Source organism: Marmota marmota, unplaced genomic scaffold (genome assembly GCF_001458135.2).
Source record: "Marmota marmota marmota unplaced genomic scaffold, marMar, whole genome shotgun sequence".
Classification (NCBI taxonomy): domain Eukaryota; kingdom Metazoa; phylum Chordata; class Mammalia; order Rodentia; family Sciuridae; genus Marmota; species Marmota marmota.
Window position 1 is genome coordinate 31,266,242 of NW_026000211.1, and position 19,773 is coordinate 31,286,014.

Below are 19,773 nucleotides of genomic sequence, written 5' to 3' on the forward strand. Positions count from 1 at the left end.
CCTGTTGATTTCCTTTTGCCTGGGAAGAAAAGCAAACTGGAATTAAACTGCATGGAGAGAAGTCCTTGCTCACAGGAAGAGAATGGGATGGTAGTGGCGGCTACTGGCTTCGCGTAGATACCAGAGTGTGTTCCACGACCAGAGGCGGAGATATATCTATATATTTTCCCCTCCCAATAGACTCACACCGCAAATGCTGATCAAGCTGTGGCTTTCTTGATTTCGGGGAGAGCCTTTTCCGAGGAAGAGAGGGAGGAGCCTGGTAGGGGGAGGAAACTACAAATCGGGACACTAGTTCTATGTGCTGCATTTCCTCCCCTCCCTTTGGCTGCTCGGAAAGGAGAGAGAAAAAAATACGCTTGGCTGGGAGATGCAGTCCGCCGCCGCCGTTGCCTCAGCCAGCAATGCAAGATTAGATCTCTAAATGCAGCAAAACACTGCCTGAAAACAGACCAGCCTGCGCAGCAAGCAGACATTTCACAGTGCGCCAACGAAGCTTCAAAAAATATATCTGTGACTCTCTGTTCGTGCTCCTCATTCCCATCAATTTCATCACGGGAGACGAGTAACAAGTAAGGGTTTCACTTTCCGATCTGCCTGGAGACACACCTCCCCGAACCCTCCCCCACCCGATGTGAAGAGTATTCTGTAGGCTACCGGCTGGAGTGGATTTGCAGCGCCCTAGCGGGAGCCAGGAAAACCTACCGATTCTTTAGCTCATTATCATCCCTCCCAGACTCGATTTCCTTCTTATCGCCGGCCTCATCGCTCAAGTTTGAGCCTCCTGAAGTCCAGGCGGGAGAGACAAAGCCCCGGGCTCGCCCTCAGCCGCAGGGAGCCGCCGCCTTGCTCCAAGCCGCTGCAGCTCCGCTGCGCCGCTGCTTCTCCCCCAGTGCGGATGCTGTAGATCAACAGGTTCGGGGAACTTGAGCGGAATAAGGAGAGACTGCCTGCTGCCGCAGCCCGGGTGCGGAAGGAAGAAAGGACCTACAGACTTGTGGCTCGCGTCGCGCGCGCCCTCCTCCCGGGCCCCAGGCTGGCGCGCACCCACAGGCTTACCCCTCCAGCCCGGCTGCTTCTGCCCCCACCCCACCGGTCTGGGATGTACCTTTCCATCTGTTGCTGCTTCCTTCTATGGGCCCCTGCCCTGACTCTCAAAAACCTCAACTACTCAGTGCCTGAGGAACAAGGGGCCGGCACCGTGATCGGCAACATCGGCAAAGATGCTAGACTGCAGCCAGGGCTTCCGCCCGCTGAACGCGGTGGCAGCGGCGGGCGAGGGAAGTCGGGCAGTTACCGGGTGCTGGAGAACTCGGCACCGCACCTGCTAGACGTGGACGCCGATAGTGGGCTGCTTTACACCAAACAGCGAATCGACCGTGAGTCCTTGTGTCGCCACAATGCCAAGTGTCAGCTGTCCCTCGAGGTGTTCGCCAACGACAAGGAAATCTGTATGATTAAGGTAGAGATCCAGGACATCAACGACAACGCTCCTTCTTTCCCCTCAGATCAGATCGAAATGGACATCTCCGAAAACGCGGCCCCGGGAACCCGCTTTCCCCTTACCAGCGCACATGACCCGGACGCGGGCGAGAACGGGCTCCGCACCTATCTGCTCACGCGCGATGACCACGGTCTCTTTGCACTGGACGTCAAGTCCCGCGGCGACGGCACCAAGTTCCCAGAGCTAGTCATACAGAAGGCGTTGGACCGTGAACAACAGAACCACCATACACTTGTTCTGACTGCCCTGGATGGCGGCGAGCCGCCAAGGTCTGCTACCGTGCAGATCAATGTGAAGGTGATAGACTCTAACGACAACAGCCCGGTCTTCGAGGCGCCCTCCTACTTGGTAGAACTGCCCGAGAACGCCCCGCTGGGCACCGTAGTCATTGATCTGAACGCCACGGACGCTGATGAGGGTCCCAATGGTGAAGTGCTCTACTCCTTCAGCAGCTACGTGCCCGACCGCGTGCGGGAGCTCTTCTCCATAGACCCGAAGACCGGCCTTATTCGTGTTAAGGGCAACCTGGATTATGAAGAGAATGGGATGCTGGAGATAGACGTACAGGCCAGAGACTTGGGACCTAACCCAATCCCGGCCCACTGCAAGGTCACGGTCAAGCTCATCGACCGCAATGACAACGCGCCGTCCATTGGTTTCGTCTCGGTGCGCCAGGGGGCGCTGAGCGAGGCCGCCCCGCCCGGCACAGTCATCGCCCTGGTGCGGGTCACTGACCGAGACTCGGGCAAAAACGGGCAGCTGCAATGTCGAGTCCTAGGTGGAGGAGGGACAGGCGGTGGTGGCGGCCTAGGCGGTCCCGGGGGTTCTGTACCCTTCAAGCTTGAGGAGAACTATGATAACTTCTACACGGTGGTGACTGACCGCCCGCTGGACCGAGAGACACAGGACGAGTACAATGTGACAATCGTGGCGAGGGACGGAGGCTCACCTCCACTCAACTCCACCAAGTCGTTCGCGGTCAAGATTCTGGATGAGAATGACAACCCTCCTCGTTTCACCAAAGGGCTCTACGTGCTTCAAGTGCATGAGAACAACATTCCAGGAGAGTACCTGGGTTCCGTGCTCGCCCAGGATCCCGACCTGGGCCAAAACGGCACAGTGTCCTATTCCATTCTGCCCTCGCACATCGGCGACGTGTCCATCTACACCTATGTGTCTGTGAACCCCACCAACGGGGCCATATATGCCCTGCGCTCCTTTAATTACGAGCAGACCAAGGCTTTTGAGTTCAAGGTGCTTGCTAAGGACTCTGGAGCACCCTCCCACTTGGAGAGTAATGCCACGGTGAGAGTGACAGTGTTAGACGTGAATGACAACGCGCCAGTGATCGTGCTTCCCACGCTGCAGAACGACACCGCTGAGCTTCAGGTCCCGCGCAACGCTGGCCTGGGCTACCTGGTAAGCACGGTGCGCGCCTTAGACAGCGACTTTGGCGAGAGCGGGCGCCTCACGTACGAGATTGTGGATGGCAATGATGACCACCTGTTTGAGATTGATCCATCCAGCGGCGAGATTCGCACGCTGCACCCTTTCTGGGAGGACGTGACACCCGTGGTGGAACTGGTGGTGAAGGTGACAGACCATGGCAAGCCCACCTTGTCCGCTGTGGCCAAGCTCATTATCCGGTCGGTGAGCGGCTCCCTGCCAGAAGGGGTACCCCGGGTGAATGGCGAACAACACCACTGGGACATGTCTCTGCCGCTTATTGTGACTCTGAGCACTATCTCCATCATCCTCCTAGCGGCCATGATCACCATAGCTGTCAAGTGCAAGCGCGAGAATAAGGAGATCCGCACTTACAACTGCCGCATCGCCGAATACAGCCATCCTCAGCTGGGCGGGGGCAAGGGCAAGAAGAAGAAGATCAACAAAAATGATATCATGCTGGTGCAGAGCGAGGTGGAAGAGAGGAACGCCATGAACGTCATGAACGTGGTGAGCAGTCCCTCCCTGGCCACTTCCCCCATGTACTTCGACTACCAAACCCGCCTGCCCCTCAGCTCGCCCCGGTCAGAGGTGATGTATCTCAAACCAGCCTCCAACAACCTAACTGTCCCTCAGGGGCACGCAGGCTGCCACACCAGCTTCACAGGACAAGGGACTAACGCGAGCGAGACCCCTGCCACTCGGATGTCCATAATTCAGGTAGGAGACTTTTAGCATAACTGGGACTGAATTCACTTTATTGCTGGTGTTGGAGCTGTCCTGAAACCTTTAAAACGGGACAAGCCATGCTGCCAGCAGCAGTGAGGGGAATTTTAAAACTGAAAATGGTTTAAACTTTAACACTGTGTGTACATCAGATTTTACACATAAACCCTCACATATAATAGTCTGAAATCTGTAAGATGTAAATGTCTTAATTCTGTTGCTTTTTTAAAGTTTATTTTTGTAGATTTCAAAATGTTAGCAGTGTACAGTAGTCCTAGTTCATTGTACTTTGTTAGTCTACATTACTTTTTGAAATAGGAATTCCAGAGTAGAAAAAAGGTAATTCTCTTTAAAAGACTTTAATTCATTTTAAATTTTTTGATGCTAAAATGAAAGGTAATTATATCTAAATATTAGCTTCTAAAATTACAGAATAGGAACTAGTCAGAATTCTAGAGCTTGATTCAATTTGACTAAGTCACCACTCCCCAAAAAGTTAAAAAGTGCTTTAAAGGACACAGATCTCATTCATTCTTCAGATGAAACTGCAGCATAATGCATTAGTGTAACTTATGCTTTTGAATTGTGAGTTTAACACTTGAAGTTATTCCAAAAGTTTGAATCAATCCAGTCTGGGGGTAGTGACCTGTAAATATCTAGGAAAAACTTAAAATTTGTTGTATCCTGTGTTTTTTTCTGATGTTTTTTGAAGTCACTGAGGAATGAATAGAGTCACAGGATCATTATGCAAGAGAGTCACAGAATCATTTTGTGCTAATGAAAATGGAAGGCAAAGTTGCACTGGATTTTAGGTTGCATTTAGTTTACATAGTGTGATTTTCAGTATTTCTAAGTGATGTTTATTATATATTATTTAGTATGATTCAAATCTACTAATATACGACAAAAACTAAATGACTGACAAAGCATAGATACAAATTCTTTAAAAAGGTGGCTGTATTATGACCACTCTGTCTAGTTTTCTTTTATTCACATTGAGTTGTGTCTCAGAAAATCTTAATTTTTGTTCATTATGAATGTGTGTTATTACAAATTACTCTGGATGAGCAGTGCTTGAAGTTTAAATTGAGCTTAACTAAAAGTGACACTTTGGGAGGAAAATTAGTGCAAGGTAAATGAAAAATAATTTGTTCATATTACTATGCTTTGAAAAGCAAATAATTTTTAATGACACTTGACTCAGTAATGTTTTCATTTTAAAATTGAATAGCAAAATTTAATAATCCTATTCTTTCACATAATAAGTGTTCCACATGCTAATTTTCAGCAAAACATATTTTCCTATAATAGCACAATATCTTGGTAAAACAAACCCTTATTCTTGATATTGTTTAATACTAATGTATCAATTATAGTATTAAATACTACGTTTATAGTGTTAACTCTATATCAGTAATCATGATTTTGGGGAGTTCTATATAAACCTAAAAGGAATTTCCCATTTTAAAAATGTGGTTTCTGTGCAAGTCTTTCTGTGACTGTAAAATTGGTATGTGTGATAATATTTCTAATGGGGAAGATAATGCTGAAATGTATATATGTGTATAGGTATTTTTTGCAGCACTGCAGGTCAAATTCAGGGCACATTGGAGGCAAGCAATCAACCACTGAACTATACTCCAGTTCTAAAATATATATTAGAATCTATTACAGTTATTTTATAAATACATGTCTATTGTAACATTTCTTATAGTTATACCATTAACAATGCAAAGATGTCACAAAGGGTTAATGCTTAATCCTTCACTTCAATTGCTATAAGTTGAATTTCCATTTAGTTTCTAACAACAAAAAAGTAATTGGTGCAAGTTGAATTCTCAGCAAGTCTGATTTCTTGGTGAGACTAGTGGGGAACAATGTTTGATTAAAATATCCAGAAGTTTTTAAGAGACAGTGATGTCTGTGCTGTATTTACAACATGCTGTCCTTGAAGCTGGTCACTGCTTAAGAGTGATAATGATGATGATTCTTCTCATTAACATTAAAAAGTCAAAATTACAAACACACACACAAATATACAATTTAAGCAAAAAACAAAAGGCAAACTGTATTGATAGTCTCCTTTAGAATCTTAACCCATGCCAAAGACACAAAGTTTGATTTTTTCAAAGTAACTTAAATTCCCATATTGCTTATGTCCTGAAAATATTCTCAGCATCAACTGTTAAAATAGCTTTTTGTTGTATTGAGTTTTTGCAGTCTTCTAAGGGATTCTCTGTAAATTCCTAATATATTTATTTATTTTTAAACGTATCAGTTTTATCTCAATACTTATTATGGAGAACATAGTAAATTAACTAGTGTCTTTTTAAATTGTGAAACTGGTATCCTGCAAACACATTGTGCTGAAGTGGCATGCTTGAGTGAAAGCACATCGGTATAACATAATCTTGTTTCAAATGCATTTATTAAGGTGTGTACATAATATAGCCCAGGAAGGAAACATAGTATTAATTTCATGTGTATTTCTGAAGGTAGACTTTGAATCCACAAAGTTCACTTGTACTCACAGCTACTAGGTGTGGTTCATCTTTTTGTTCCAGTGTTTTTCAGGCTGCTTAGAAGTTTCAGAATATAATTCTACCAAATGAATTGGAAAGAATTTTATAAGTGTGTTTCAATACCCTGGTACAATGTGATGATAGAAAATTTAAGAACTTTGTGACTTATAAGGTTCATGTTACAGCTAAGGCTCATGTTACAGCAAAAGTTAAGATTTATTTAAGCACCAAAGCATTTATGTGTGTTTCATAGCATCTAAGATGTAAATTTTAATGTCTGCAGGTTTTTTTTATGAACAAGAGTGCTTTTACTGAATGTGGATCTAGAATAATCATGTAACCTGTATAGAAACAAGAGTTTGTGAGACAGAATGTTACTTTAGGTTTTTATCAAGTTCCTTGAATAAATTAAAGCAACCTATATAGTGTTTAAACAATAGATTTTAATAGAATAAAATTACCCACAGTAGTGTCAATTATACCAAACATAGTTAATAATTAAATAATTTGTTCATTTTAAAACTGCAAGACTGATTTTGAAGCATAAGAGCAAAGATTTTATGATGGGAAAGGCAGATAGATAGTTACACAAATTTATAAAATCTTTTCCATAGGAGCAATTTCCATGTGCATTACTTCATGTGATAATATGCAACCTAAAGTCAAGTGGAGATTATTAATAATAAGTATAACTACTAATTTTGGCTTATCAAGAATTTCTCATTATGTCTTAGGGTGACTTATCAACAGGTGTTTTCGATTAAGGCTTCCTAAGAGGTGAGGAAGCTGGGGACTTCTCACTGATAGGATTTCCAATTTTGTTTGAAGATCTCTTTCCATTTTTTTAAGTACTACTACATGTCATTTTAACATGATTTCATAAAAGGAAATGTATTAAACCAGCAAAATAAGATTTACTAAAATAAAATTTTTAAAGAAATATATTTTTTGGTGTTTCGAAGATCAATTTTAATGATTCATAACGTTTAATGATTTTAATGATTCATAAACATCCTTTATGATAGGATTATAGAATTCTTTTGATATATATGTATGACCTTTTCAATAAAAAAGAATTAAGCACATGGTAAATACATAGATTCCATCCAAATATATAAAAATGAGATTGATCTGTAGAGAACTAGATATCATAGTATAAACAATAAACTCAGTATTTCAAAATGAAAGGTGAAAGTAAAAGTCTTTCTTTAATAGCAACATTATCCACTACCCATGTTATTCCCACTTCTCCAATACAGGAGGTTCTGAAGTATAGAGACTCATTACAATGATTCCCAAACTCCTGACCTCCTTCACACTTCATACTATAGGATATTAATGATATTAGTAACAAATATACACTGTGAACAATTTCATTTGTCATTTATAATTTTGCAGGTATTATGCTGCAACTTTTATTCTAAGGAGGCACCTTTGATTAGTTATATGTTTTAATTTCTATAAACTATATATAATATCTATTAATAGGGGTTGTGGTGGTTTGAGTGTATCATTCCTGGACTGTTTTTCCTTTTGAAATGTTTTGAAAACATATGGGGAGTAATTTCTAGTTCAGAGGAACAAATCACAGTCATTAAACATTTTTCTTTTATTACGCATTAAAAATAGTACAAATAAAGTAGTAAACTTAATTTAAAATGTAATCAGCCATTAAGTGTTTAAAATTTCTTTGGAGAAGAGTTTTAAATTATTTTAAAATTTCAAAATGAGTACCATTATTCATTATATTCATTAATACTTTTATTCATAGTTACATGTGTGTCTGAGAAAATTTCAGCTCCGATATAAATCTATGGGTATTTCTCTATTTCTCAGTAAAGAAAAACAAAAGAATCTTATTTTTTTTAATAATAGTTGATAACACTTCATCAGGCAATAATTTCTTTATTCGTTAGCTTTTAGTTTTCAATGAAATTTCCAAAATTCTAGCTAGGTGATATTTTGTCATATTAATGCAGATAATAATTCACCAGGCTTTTAAAAGTGTAGGAGTAAGATAAGTTTTAATTTTACTTGAGTTGTATGAGCGAGTCCTATAATTTCAATATATATTATCACATATGAGTCTGTACCAAAGACTTGGGATTTTATTCTTGGCATCCCCATGTTATTTAAAGCTCTATGTGATCACAGAAAAGTATGCTTTAAAATCTGTAACTATATGAACATACATTTTATCTATTAAAAAAGTTACATTTCCTTAAAGAGATAGCAACTATTTACTATATTTTTCAAGGCATGCATAAAAACACACAAAATATACTTTCTAGAGAATTTTTCCCATAAAATTGATACAATAATATACATTACTTGCTTCTTTATAATACAATTCTTATATATGAGGTTAAAGCATTTATTCTTAAAATAATGCCAAATATTATCTCCATTAAAATCATGAATTTTAGGTATTTTAAGGAAAAAGAAACGCTTCACACTCTTTAGATAAGCATTTAATACTTTATAAAATATAATATTTGTATTTTATGTTTTAACACTATTGTTAAATGTCAGATTTCAATTTTTTCTGTTAGTGTTGCTTATGTAATATAATGCAACAGAAATAAATCTGTAAGGATAGCAGGTACAAATTAAGAAAAATATTTTGTTTTCTAAAATTAATAAAGATTATATATATATATATATATATATATATATACATTTATTGTGGTAAAAAAAGTTTGGCTCTGCATACATTTAGGAAAGCATGAAAAATATTTTGGCAAAATTTAATATGTGTTTATATGTATATGTGTCTTTATATGTTCCGTATGATATATGTGAATACTCAAAATATTGGCTTATTATTATATTTCTTATAGTTCAAAGAAATTCTCCTTTTTAAGTAGAAATTCAAACGTATGTTTTCTTGAAAACATGTTAGAACTTGGTGATTTAACCATTTTAAAGTTTCCAAAATTTGAAATTCCATAAAACACAGTCATCCTAGAGATGAGGAGATAAGGAACGATTACCCTTCAGCGATTGGATTTTATATAGGTTTAAAAAGGTAAAAAAAACTATTGTCATGCAATTTTCACATTGTTTGGAGCATGGCTGGAAGTGTTGTGAAAATGTATGTTGAGAGCCTGATGATGAAAGAACTACAGAAGGAAGAAGTCACTATAATTGGGCTCATGCCAGTTAGGAAGTAAAACTTAACTCCCTGATGCTGAGAAGTCTTGCAATACGCTCAATAGTGGGTAAATTCTTACAAATGCACCTGCTAATTATGATATTAGTCACTGCTCTAGAATGTATTCCCCTCAGTGATATTTCTGTTTAATAAATCCCACAGGGTATTATCTTGAAGTCATCTTTTAGTAAAATCATTAGGGAAGAGATTTTTTTTTTCTGCATTAAATTCCTTCAACCAATGATGGTAGAGTTGTTACAGAACAGTATAAAGTTCAGTTTGCCTATCATTTTGAAGATAGTGTGACTTTTGCCACCCACCTACAAAACACTTTCAAAGTTCATCAGACCTACACTAATCTATTGTCAAACTACTTTAGTAAAGGAGACTTTGACAAGAATTTCCTTCAATGGCATACAGTATTTTACAGTTAGTCATAGCTTTCACCACTAGCTTTGACAGTGATGTATTGCTATCCTTTGGCCTCTTGAAATAAATCATCTATGATAAAGAAGTCCTTAATGGCATCAACATCCTTGCTGTGACTAAGCAGAAGCAGACTCCTGCTTCCTTGCTACTGCAGAAGTTTAAGTTCAATATTTTTAAGGTAAAACTCAAAAAAATCTAATAAAATATAGATGCAAAATTGTGGCTATGTGGGTGGCATCTTTTACTTGTGTGCATCAAGTTCTTCAAGTGAGGTTAAAAAATTGGTTTCAGACAGTGTTTCAGAGAATCTATTGATACATATGTGACACACTTTTGTTTGCTCTGGTCCTAGTGATATTCTGATTACTGGTATTTGTAGGCCTTGCCCTGGATCTATTCCAGGCATTTTTATTATACTGAAATGGTTCTTATGGTTCATTGAGTATCTACCATAACTGTGCTGAATGTGATTGGTGAATTTGCATATATTTATTCAAAAAATAAGACAGTTAAACAGCATAATTATGGGAAAATGAATCATAACAATAAAAGACTATTTAAGTTAACAAGCTTTGTGATCAAAGGATAAATACAGGTTGTATAAATGAAACTTTGTATGTAACTAATCTACATAGACAGACTTTGGTCTGATTAGAGGAGTAGAATATATTAAAATAATTTACTGATATTATAAATGCATTTTATCTCAGTCATTTTGAAATATTGAAAGCTTGTATTATCTTTATATTTTTTTATATTTCTATTTAAAAAACAGTCTCATGAACCATATTTTTCTTTTAAGAAAAGTGGGCACAGTGAAGATAAATATAATTTTATAAGCCTCTGATTGGTTCTGAAATATATCTTGCCTAAAAATTATGTAATACTTTTCAAACTTGTAACATTTCTGAATTTTAATTAGTGGAACACATTAAAGTGACAATTTAAAAGACAGTTTCTTGTTTACTGTCTTTATCAGCTAAAAGCAGCCTTTGTAGAGTTTGAAAACTAAAGCATTAAAAGTCAATTTTAAGTTTCAAAGCTGTGCATTCACAATTATTTTATAGATATTTACTATTTTTAAGAAACATTGGTTATATGTTTGTAAATTATATTAATACATGATATAGATGATAACCTTATATTCTGAAAAGTTGTAATATTGTTTCAAACATGCTTTCAAATAACAGATTTAACTTACAACATGACTAAATAAGCTTCCATTGACTATGGTGCTATAATTTTTTCAGCTTTCTTTATTATGGAGAACATAGTAAATTAACTAGTATCTTTAAATTTTGAAATTGGTATCCTGCAAACACATTGTGCTAAAGTGGCATGCTTGAGTGAAAGTATGTATATATCACATAATCTTGTTTCAAATGCATTTATTAGTATGTGTTTATAATATAGTCTAGGAATGACACACAGCATTAATTTCATGTGTATTTCTGAAATAACTTTTTAAGAATATAATTTAAGCATAAGTCATAAGTTTATACACACCTTCATAGTATCTCTAAATGAATCTTTAATAATTATATGTATACATAATTTCCAGGTCTTCCAATTCAATAAAACACAAATTGAAATATATACATGTAAAAATTTGGTTATACCCTATTCCAAGGGTTTCCTTTTAAGAATGTAAAAGCAACAGGCTTTTTTTTTTTTTTTTTGGAGACAAAAATAGTTTCAGTAGTTAAAATATCTTTCTAAATGTTATAGTTCAACTTTTGGCAATCCATATCTTAGAAAAATTCTTAAATTTATATTTGTAGTATGGACATTTCCATCAGTTTAAGAAGCCTAACATTATACTTTTCACCCTTAAGATAGAACATTCTTTTTCTCATCACAGAGAGAAAAGACTCACCATAAATACGTTTGCAAAAAGCAATTTATTTTATTTCTTGCATAGCATACTTTATCAGATTATACTGAAATTATTCTATGACTCAATATTTGATGTATATTTGGTATTCTTTCACAACAGCAGAGCAAATTGTATATGCAGAACTGAACTTATAAAAGCAATTCACCTATGGTTTATCATGAGAAGAATTACTAAGCACAATTGAAAAGTAGCAGTATATGCTTTTTATCGATGTTTCATATGTTTGCAAAATAATATGCTTCAAATCTTCATAAAATTTACTACAAAAATATTTCCTTTCAGTATTTTGGATCAAAGGTGAGTTTGCTTTGAAAAGAAAATATTTTCTAGCTCAAATCTAATCACTTCTTAATGATACATCATTATATAAATATTAGTCATAAAAACTTCACAATTTTAAAAATACTTTATTTTGACCCTCAGTATATCTTCTAAATTTTGGTGAATTCTGTTGCTGTATTTTCTGAGAACACAAATTTCTTGTTTTCTATTTTGCTTCTGCAGTTTTTTCATCTATTTTATAAAATTATATCTCAAATCAATTTTTTGTATTAAAATGTGATTACGAGAAGTTATAAGTCATGCAAAAATGATAAATGAATTGTCCATTTTTATTATTGTTTTCATTATGGTACAATTAAGAATTTCATAGAAACTTACCTTCACATGCCTTTAAGGCAAGATATTTGATCATTTGTTTTATTTTCATTACTATTTTTTCATTGTATGGTGTCATGTTACATTAATGATTATTTTTTGTTTTTGTTTCAAGTCAGTACCTTATTTCATATTATAATCTTGACTGAGTAAATCAGAAATTCCTCGATAAAAAAAAGTAATTTTGAAGGTATACATTGACTTTTACTGGTCAAGGTATCCATGGAATGCCTTAATATAGAAATCAGTGAAAACATCTTGGTATTACTTCATAAACCTAAGTGTGGAGTAAGTTACAAGATTATTGATATATTGACATTATCTACATGTGTGTATGAAATATCATATATATTTATATGTATAAAACAGCAAACATTTTAATATCAACTCATAGAAAAAGAAAATATCTCTAACCTTGCACTTTCACTGTTGGCAGAAACATGGGTAGTAATTATTCTAGGTCCTGACCTTCTTAGGAAAGCTACTATTTATCCCTTGAAGTTAATAAGGATGGAAATAAGAGAACTATCCTATTAAAAAAAATATCCCACTCACCGGGATTTTTAAGGGTTACTGTCAAAAGTGTATTCTACACTCTGGCCCTGTTATAAGATGTGCCAATACCAACAAATGAAGCAATGTGCCTAAGTGAAGAGAAACTAAAAAAGATGAGGATTACTTTTAAATAGACGTTTTTCTTCTGATTTTGAGCAATAGACTTTTCACAATTTTTTATAATCAAGACAATTACATAGTAATTTGGGTTAGAATGCATGCCCAGTTCCCCATCTCAAAACCCAATTTGTTACCACCTGTGGCTATTTCTATTAAAAAAAAAAAGAAACATAATTACTATGAGTCTCAGCAGTCTTAGAGTAAATTTTTGCAATTACAATACCTCCCTTGGGCAGATGTGTGAAAATGGTAGATTAATTCCTGCCAGGATCTTTCTGTTCCTTGTGCATTTGTAGGTTCCGTGTCTCCTGCTTATTAGAGTGGCTCTGTTTGCTCTGGTTAAAGGTTATGTCAGTGTTTCTGTAGTAAATCTCAAGAAATAAAAATCCACAGATCAGACACTGAGTTTTGCCCTGGGTGAAAAGTTGACATGTAACATCTCAGGAAAGGTGTATATACTATTTCCCATTACTCTCCTCTGTAGTCCAGTTAAACTGGAAGTAAATTGGAGTAAGACCAATTAGCAGTGTTCAGAACGCATGACTTAAAACTATTAGGTAAAAAAAAAAAAAAGTATGGCAAAATAATCTGTAAAGTAAAAAGCCATGGAAGTAACTTTATTCTATGTTGATCCCAATGCTACTTGAGGTCTTAGGATTTAAGAGGGACAATAAAGATACTAAAACTGGATGGATAACAGGAGGTGTGACACCTTGTTACTTTCCATTCCCTCCATTTTGTTGCAGTGGTGGCAGTGCATAACTCCATTTCTAGTATGAAGTTTGCATTGGTCCACATGCAAAATAGTACATGATATTAAGTAAGAATATTGTTGAACCTCTGGATTGGTGTTTTAATTCTCTATTTGTAAGACTGAGTTATTTTATCTCAAAGAAGTCTAGATAGCAGAATACTTGAAGACAGGATTCATATTTGGCAATGGAGTTGAGATCACCTAATGGTTTCTGGTATATAATAGGCACATTAGAAAATATAAACTCTTGGCAAGGAAATCAAAACTTCTACAGTTAGGTAATTTCCAATGATCACCAATGCTATCTAGCTGAAGTATGGACTAAGGATAAAGTCTAAGGTAGGTAGGTAGAGATAGATAGATAGATAGATAGATAGGGCCAGTTGGTAAATCATTTATTTTAAAATGATATGTTCTGATAATTTTAATTTATACTCATCACCTTTTAAATAACTACAAAAAAATTTATATGATTTTATTGGTTACAAATTAATTTAATGGAGAAAAACAAGTGAATAATATTTTCAATTATGAACATCAAGCTTTCACAGAATCACTTTATATTATAAATGCAACCACATATAATATATAATATATACACACATGAACCTGCATACTTGTATTTTTTTATATCAAGAGATGATTGCATTGACTATAGAATATATTTTCCCATTTTTTAGTATAGTTCATGAAACACTAAAATTATGCAATTAAGATGCTATATTGATTTACTTAAGCTTCAAGTCCCATCCAGCTTTAGTAAATTAGTAATCTATTTTGATAATTTTGTCTGTATTAAATAATTTTTCAGATATTTATGTTTGTGACAATACTGCATAAAGTATGAATACTTCTGTCATTTTTTAAATAAAGTTAGATTTTACCTAGATCAAAAACAGTTATTTTGAAATTACAATTATTTTTTATTGGTTGTTATATAATATTATGATTTTATTACTTTGATACCTACCATCTGCCATTTGATAATAAGAACATAACATTGACAATTACCAAATATATATAATAGTAATAAGCCAACTTACATGATTTTCCCCCAAATTTCAAAATCTACTTTATGTAAGTGGTAATGAGATTTGCATACACTTATTGAGGAAAAATAAACTAAGTATTCAAATAAACATCATGTTTCATCATGTTTCTTTCAATAATGTTATTTAAAATACTTCCCCAGTCTGTGGAGTTGTCTAATCCCTAACCACTTACTTGATTGATAAATAGTGAAATCATTTTTTAAAAATTCATTGAAACTGTTTGCCACTTTTAAGTTATATTTTGATGTGGTCATTATTTATCTGGAATTTTTAATTTAAAATTGAAATTAATTTAAAATTTACATTTTAATTGCAAAATCCATATAAGTAATACAGGGGTTTACTAGAATAATGCTCTCAAGCAAAATGAGTTTTCAATCCATATTAAAAATTCGTTTAAAGCTAAACATGTGGTTCAGTGATAAAGCATTTGCAGAACATGCACAAGAGCCTAGGCTCAATTCTCAGCACCATAAAAAAAAAAAAGAAAAAAGGAAAAAAAGAAAGGAAGAAAGCAAGGATGGATCCTCACTTGCCAGAGTAGCTAAGAAACAGGAGGGGGAAAAAAAAAAAAAGAAAAAGGAGCTTTGAAATGTAACTTTACCATGTTTAGGAATTATTTTAAAAGCTGTATACAAGATATGTATATAAAAGATTTAACTAATAGTGTTAATTATTATGTAAAATTACTGTACAAATGATGGATTCTTAGTGTAAAAATTATATACACATTTATATACAAGTTTATCTGTAAATTCTCTCTGAAACATTTGGAATTTTTTTTAAAGGTACACCAGCAATCAGTGTTACTTATCCACCTGGGGAGGCCATCAGATATGTGTTGGCTTTGTCTCCTTGCAAGAGGCCTTTTGCAGAGCAAATGTGCTCTCACAGCATAGGACAGAAACTGGACCTGTCATACTCAGTCTGAATTTTACTCATTCCTCTCATTGTGGGAATTTTTCTTAAACTAATGTACATATACATGCCTTCTTTCAAAAAATACAGCTTACATATTTACTGGAAATGCAACTTCCAAAGAATGTTGGTAAAAAATATGAACATTTTGCAAAATTATCAGTTTTCAGGTATTTGTTAGTTTTATATCAACTATGAAATCTGAAAACACATTTTGTCTGCTTAAAAACTTTAAAAAGTTCTTCAAACATTTGAAAAGGGTTATCTAAAACATCTAATGTTGAGAGATGCAAAAGGAAAGGAATTATTATTTCTATCTTGTACTGATGTGTTCTAATTCTATTCTTGTCTTTTTCACATTGTCTCATATATGATATCTCAGTGAAAGATGTGGCTTTTATGGGGACATTTAATATATTGTGTATCTATATATATGTTAAATATTTCTAAATTTAGTATATATGTTTATGAAACAAGGTGGTGCTCACTGGATTTATGTTTAACTTTACACACATATGCACCTGGAATTCATATAATTGAATTTCCATAGTATAGACATATCAGTATGGGTTGGATTAAATAATATTATGTTTGTCATTTTTTAAAACGTAGTTGATAGACAAAGAGTTGTATAGTAGTTAAAATTTAAAAATTAATCCAGGCTTGAGGATATATTTTGAGTTAAAATATTTATTTTCTTTTTCATGAAAGAAAACTAAAACTAAACTATAAAATAAACTCCCCAACATAGCGCCCTCTTTTTCTTTCTTTCAGGCAGGAGTGTGTACTAGTAAGGTATAGTGAAGATAAAATCTTCTAACTGCCACTCCTAAAAAAATAGAATGTTAATTTTTTTCTTTTATTTCTTGGTAAATCTTTTTCTTCCTGCATTTATGACAATGCAGGTCTGATGAGTTTATCATATAATGAATAAAACTTTATATCCAACTTAGTAAATAAATTCCTTAAAATTATTTTTAGTTGAAATTTCCCATTGAGACTCTGCAAACTTGAACTTGATATTTGTGTTAATTACTCATTATTTCACTAAAGAAATCTAATCTCCAAGGAAGCACCTGTTATTGAATATTGTTATTGTTTGGGTTTTTGAGGTGGAAGCACAGTATTGGTAATGGAAGTGCTCTAGGAGTGAAGAAACGAAAGGGGCTCTGGTTGAATATCCCCAGGTAATATGATATAAGTAATTGGAAAGTGGATATATCATTTCACTGGGTTAATTGTAATAAACCTATTATCTTGTTAAAGCACTAAGGTAGAATCAACATGTTGGGAAACAGATAAAAGGTGCATGAAAGCATTTAAAATTCAATCATTAGGTTTCATTGCACCCATCTGCTCCCAGGAAATATAATTAGAAATCTGACTTGATGACCTTTAGCTGCCATTTTGGGGCCATAGTTTTCAAATCTGTGTTTTCGAGTTGAACATTTTAAGTTAATTTGATAAGAACCATACCGGATGCATTTCTAACCTAATTACTTTTTTCACAGACAACTTGAAAAACTAAAATCATGCTTAATGGGCTGGTGTAGATTTGACAAAGAGTCAAAATACTTATTTAAGCTTGAATCTGGTTAAAAGCAACTACTATTCAACTTGATTAAAGTTTCTATTAACTAGAGCAACTGCTCAAATTTTACTGTTATTTTATGCACAGACTCCTACCTCTCATTAATTATTCTATGGGTTCGTGTTACACAAAAATTATACTCATAATATCTAATTATGCTAAAATTACATACCATAGCAAAAGAAAAACATCAATGCGATTATTTAGCATTTCAAGTGATTGTCCTAAATTTCAAATTTTGGGTACCCCCACGGTTTTTTGCCAAGATAAGTATGATATTACAGAACCTCTCTAGAATGCTTCTTATGTATTCACTTAGAAGGTTGAGATATGATAAATTATGTGCCTAGCATATGAAGTACATTATGCAAATCCATTAGGATTTCTTGTCAGCGTTTATGTACTGCTTTGCTCACTGAAGTTCATGTAACTTGGAAAAGAGTCATGATTAGACAGGTGTTTCTTTGGCCCATGAGATCAAATTTCTGAAATATTTACATAGTGGCAAGCCAGATGTACACAGTTTAACCTTATAATCCCATTTCACAGCTTTTCCAAATACTTAGAAACTTATTAAGTGTGAAGCTGATTATTTTGGCAGCATATCTCCATTAAAAGGATTCAGATACTCCTTATTTACAAGCCACTGCTGCTAATGTAATCTAGTATATTAAATCAACAGGGAAACTGAAAGAGGAGAATTCATCCAAGGGCTAATTGACAGGGAAGCTTTTTCTAAAGCTTTATAATTTGGTTTTTATTGACTCCATAATATCAGAAAACACATAGCACAATGAATGATGGATACTATGCTACTAATATTTGGGTGTTAAGTGGTTATTGCTCAGATTCCTTGTACTTCTACAATAATCTTGATACAAGCCACATAAGACCATGTATCTGCTCTGTGAATATATTCCTTTCAGCATTATCTCAAGTGCAAAACTTACAATCATTTGACACATGGAATTATTTTAAATGCATTCATCTGGATTTTTTAATGAATAGAGGCAATACAGAATAATGTAATAATGTGTCATGGTTTTCATTATGCTTATTTATTGGTTCTGCAATAACGGAAAGAGAGCTTATTGTTATGCCTTCATCTTGAGCTATTTATGCACTATGGTACTGGATACACCATTTTATATTGGTGATGTTCTGTCCTCTCACCGAAAAGGGTATCGGCATTCTTAAATCAAATTAGACCAGGAAAAGAGTTCCATAATTTGTCTTTTTAATAATAAGTGTATAACTTTTATAAACTACTTTACTCAACTCGAGTAAACTTGTGTACTTTCAGAGAAAGAAAAACTATTTTTCAAGCTATATATGACAACTCATTTTCGTATTTTGAAAATAAAAAGAAAAGCAGGCTATGAAAGAAAATGGCAACTCTTTCACTTTTTCATTTCTTTTAGGGAAAAATTCCATACTTCATGTTTTAGATTTAAATAACAATGTGTCCAAATCATCAATAATAAAGTGACATATGTAGGGGAAATATGGAATTAAGGAACCTATAAAGAAAATATCTCCATGTACAACTGAGATGTAAATATTCGAGATTTTTGGACCCAGGATTTTTGTACTGTTTCAGATATTCTAGAAATGAAGCTATGCCACTGAGACTCAGACACTGTTCGTCTGATGTATTTGGATTCAACTACTTTATCATTGAACTGGGAGTATGTAGTCAGCCTCCAGGGATAAATTGCCTATATTTGACTGCAGAGCCAGATACTCCTTTCCTCCTTGATTGTTTTAACAAGTTTTTTTTTTTTCTAGTTTCCCCTTGTAAACACAGATTTTACTCTTGAGGGTGTGGGGAAACTATCACAAAACACTGATAAGAAATCTGTGTTTTTGTAAATTGTTTTCCAGTTTTGTGTCTGAGTTGTTTTTTTTGTTTTATTTTATTTTGTGGTTTTTTTTTTTTTTTTTTTTGCAAATTTTGTATGTATTTCTTCCATAATTTTAATAAGAACTTTTACTTACTGGAAAAGTTGTACTTAAAAATCTATACCTAAAACAATGTCTGGGGTATAGTAAGAATTTGTTACATCTTTGTGGACTGAAAATTCAGAAAGTTGAATTTATCAAGTTTAATTCCCTATAATTGACTACTCAAATATAGATACTGCTAACCTTTTGTTTTGTTAATCTACAATGGTAATGTGATGGTAATGTGGATTGTGCATGCAAGGCAAGAACTCTATCAACTGAGCTATATCTCCAACCCCAGGAATATGTTTAATACTAAGTATTGACTAAATAATAATACATATCACTATTATGATTGTTAGGAACAAATATCATAAACTATTTTGAAGCACTTAAACTTTAGAATACTGATAGGTAGATATCTTCTTTGTAAATGATATTTCAGTTGGCCTAAATTAGTAGTTGTTGGGGCTGTAGTTGTGGCTCAGTGGTAGATCACTTGCT

The 19,773-nt window shown here is 34.7% G+C and overlaps 1 protein-coding gene across 6 annotated transcripts in view; it reads left to right on the plus strand.

Annotated features, from left to right (window-relative positions):
• The first annotated feature begins 1,102 nt into the window (after nucleotides 1–1,102).
• The window catches only part of Pcdh17 (protocadherin 17), a 100,563-nt gene continuing 81,892 nt past the window's right edge, over nucleotides 1,103–19,773 (plus strand). For 4 of the 6 annotated variants that reach the window (XM_048791757.1, XM_015486258.2, XM_048791758.1 and 1 more), the window contains exon 1: nucleotides 1,103–3,670. In XM_048791757.1, the coding sequence (XP_048647714.1) occupies nucleotides 1,103–3,670 (2,568 nt within the window). The remainder of the gene's footprint in view (nucleotides 3,671–19,773) is intronic. The other 2 variants (XM_048791759.1, XM_048791760.1) reach the window with 1 other exon arrangement.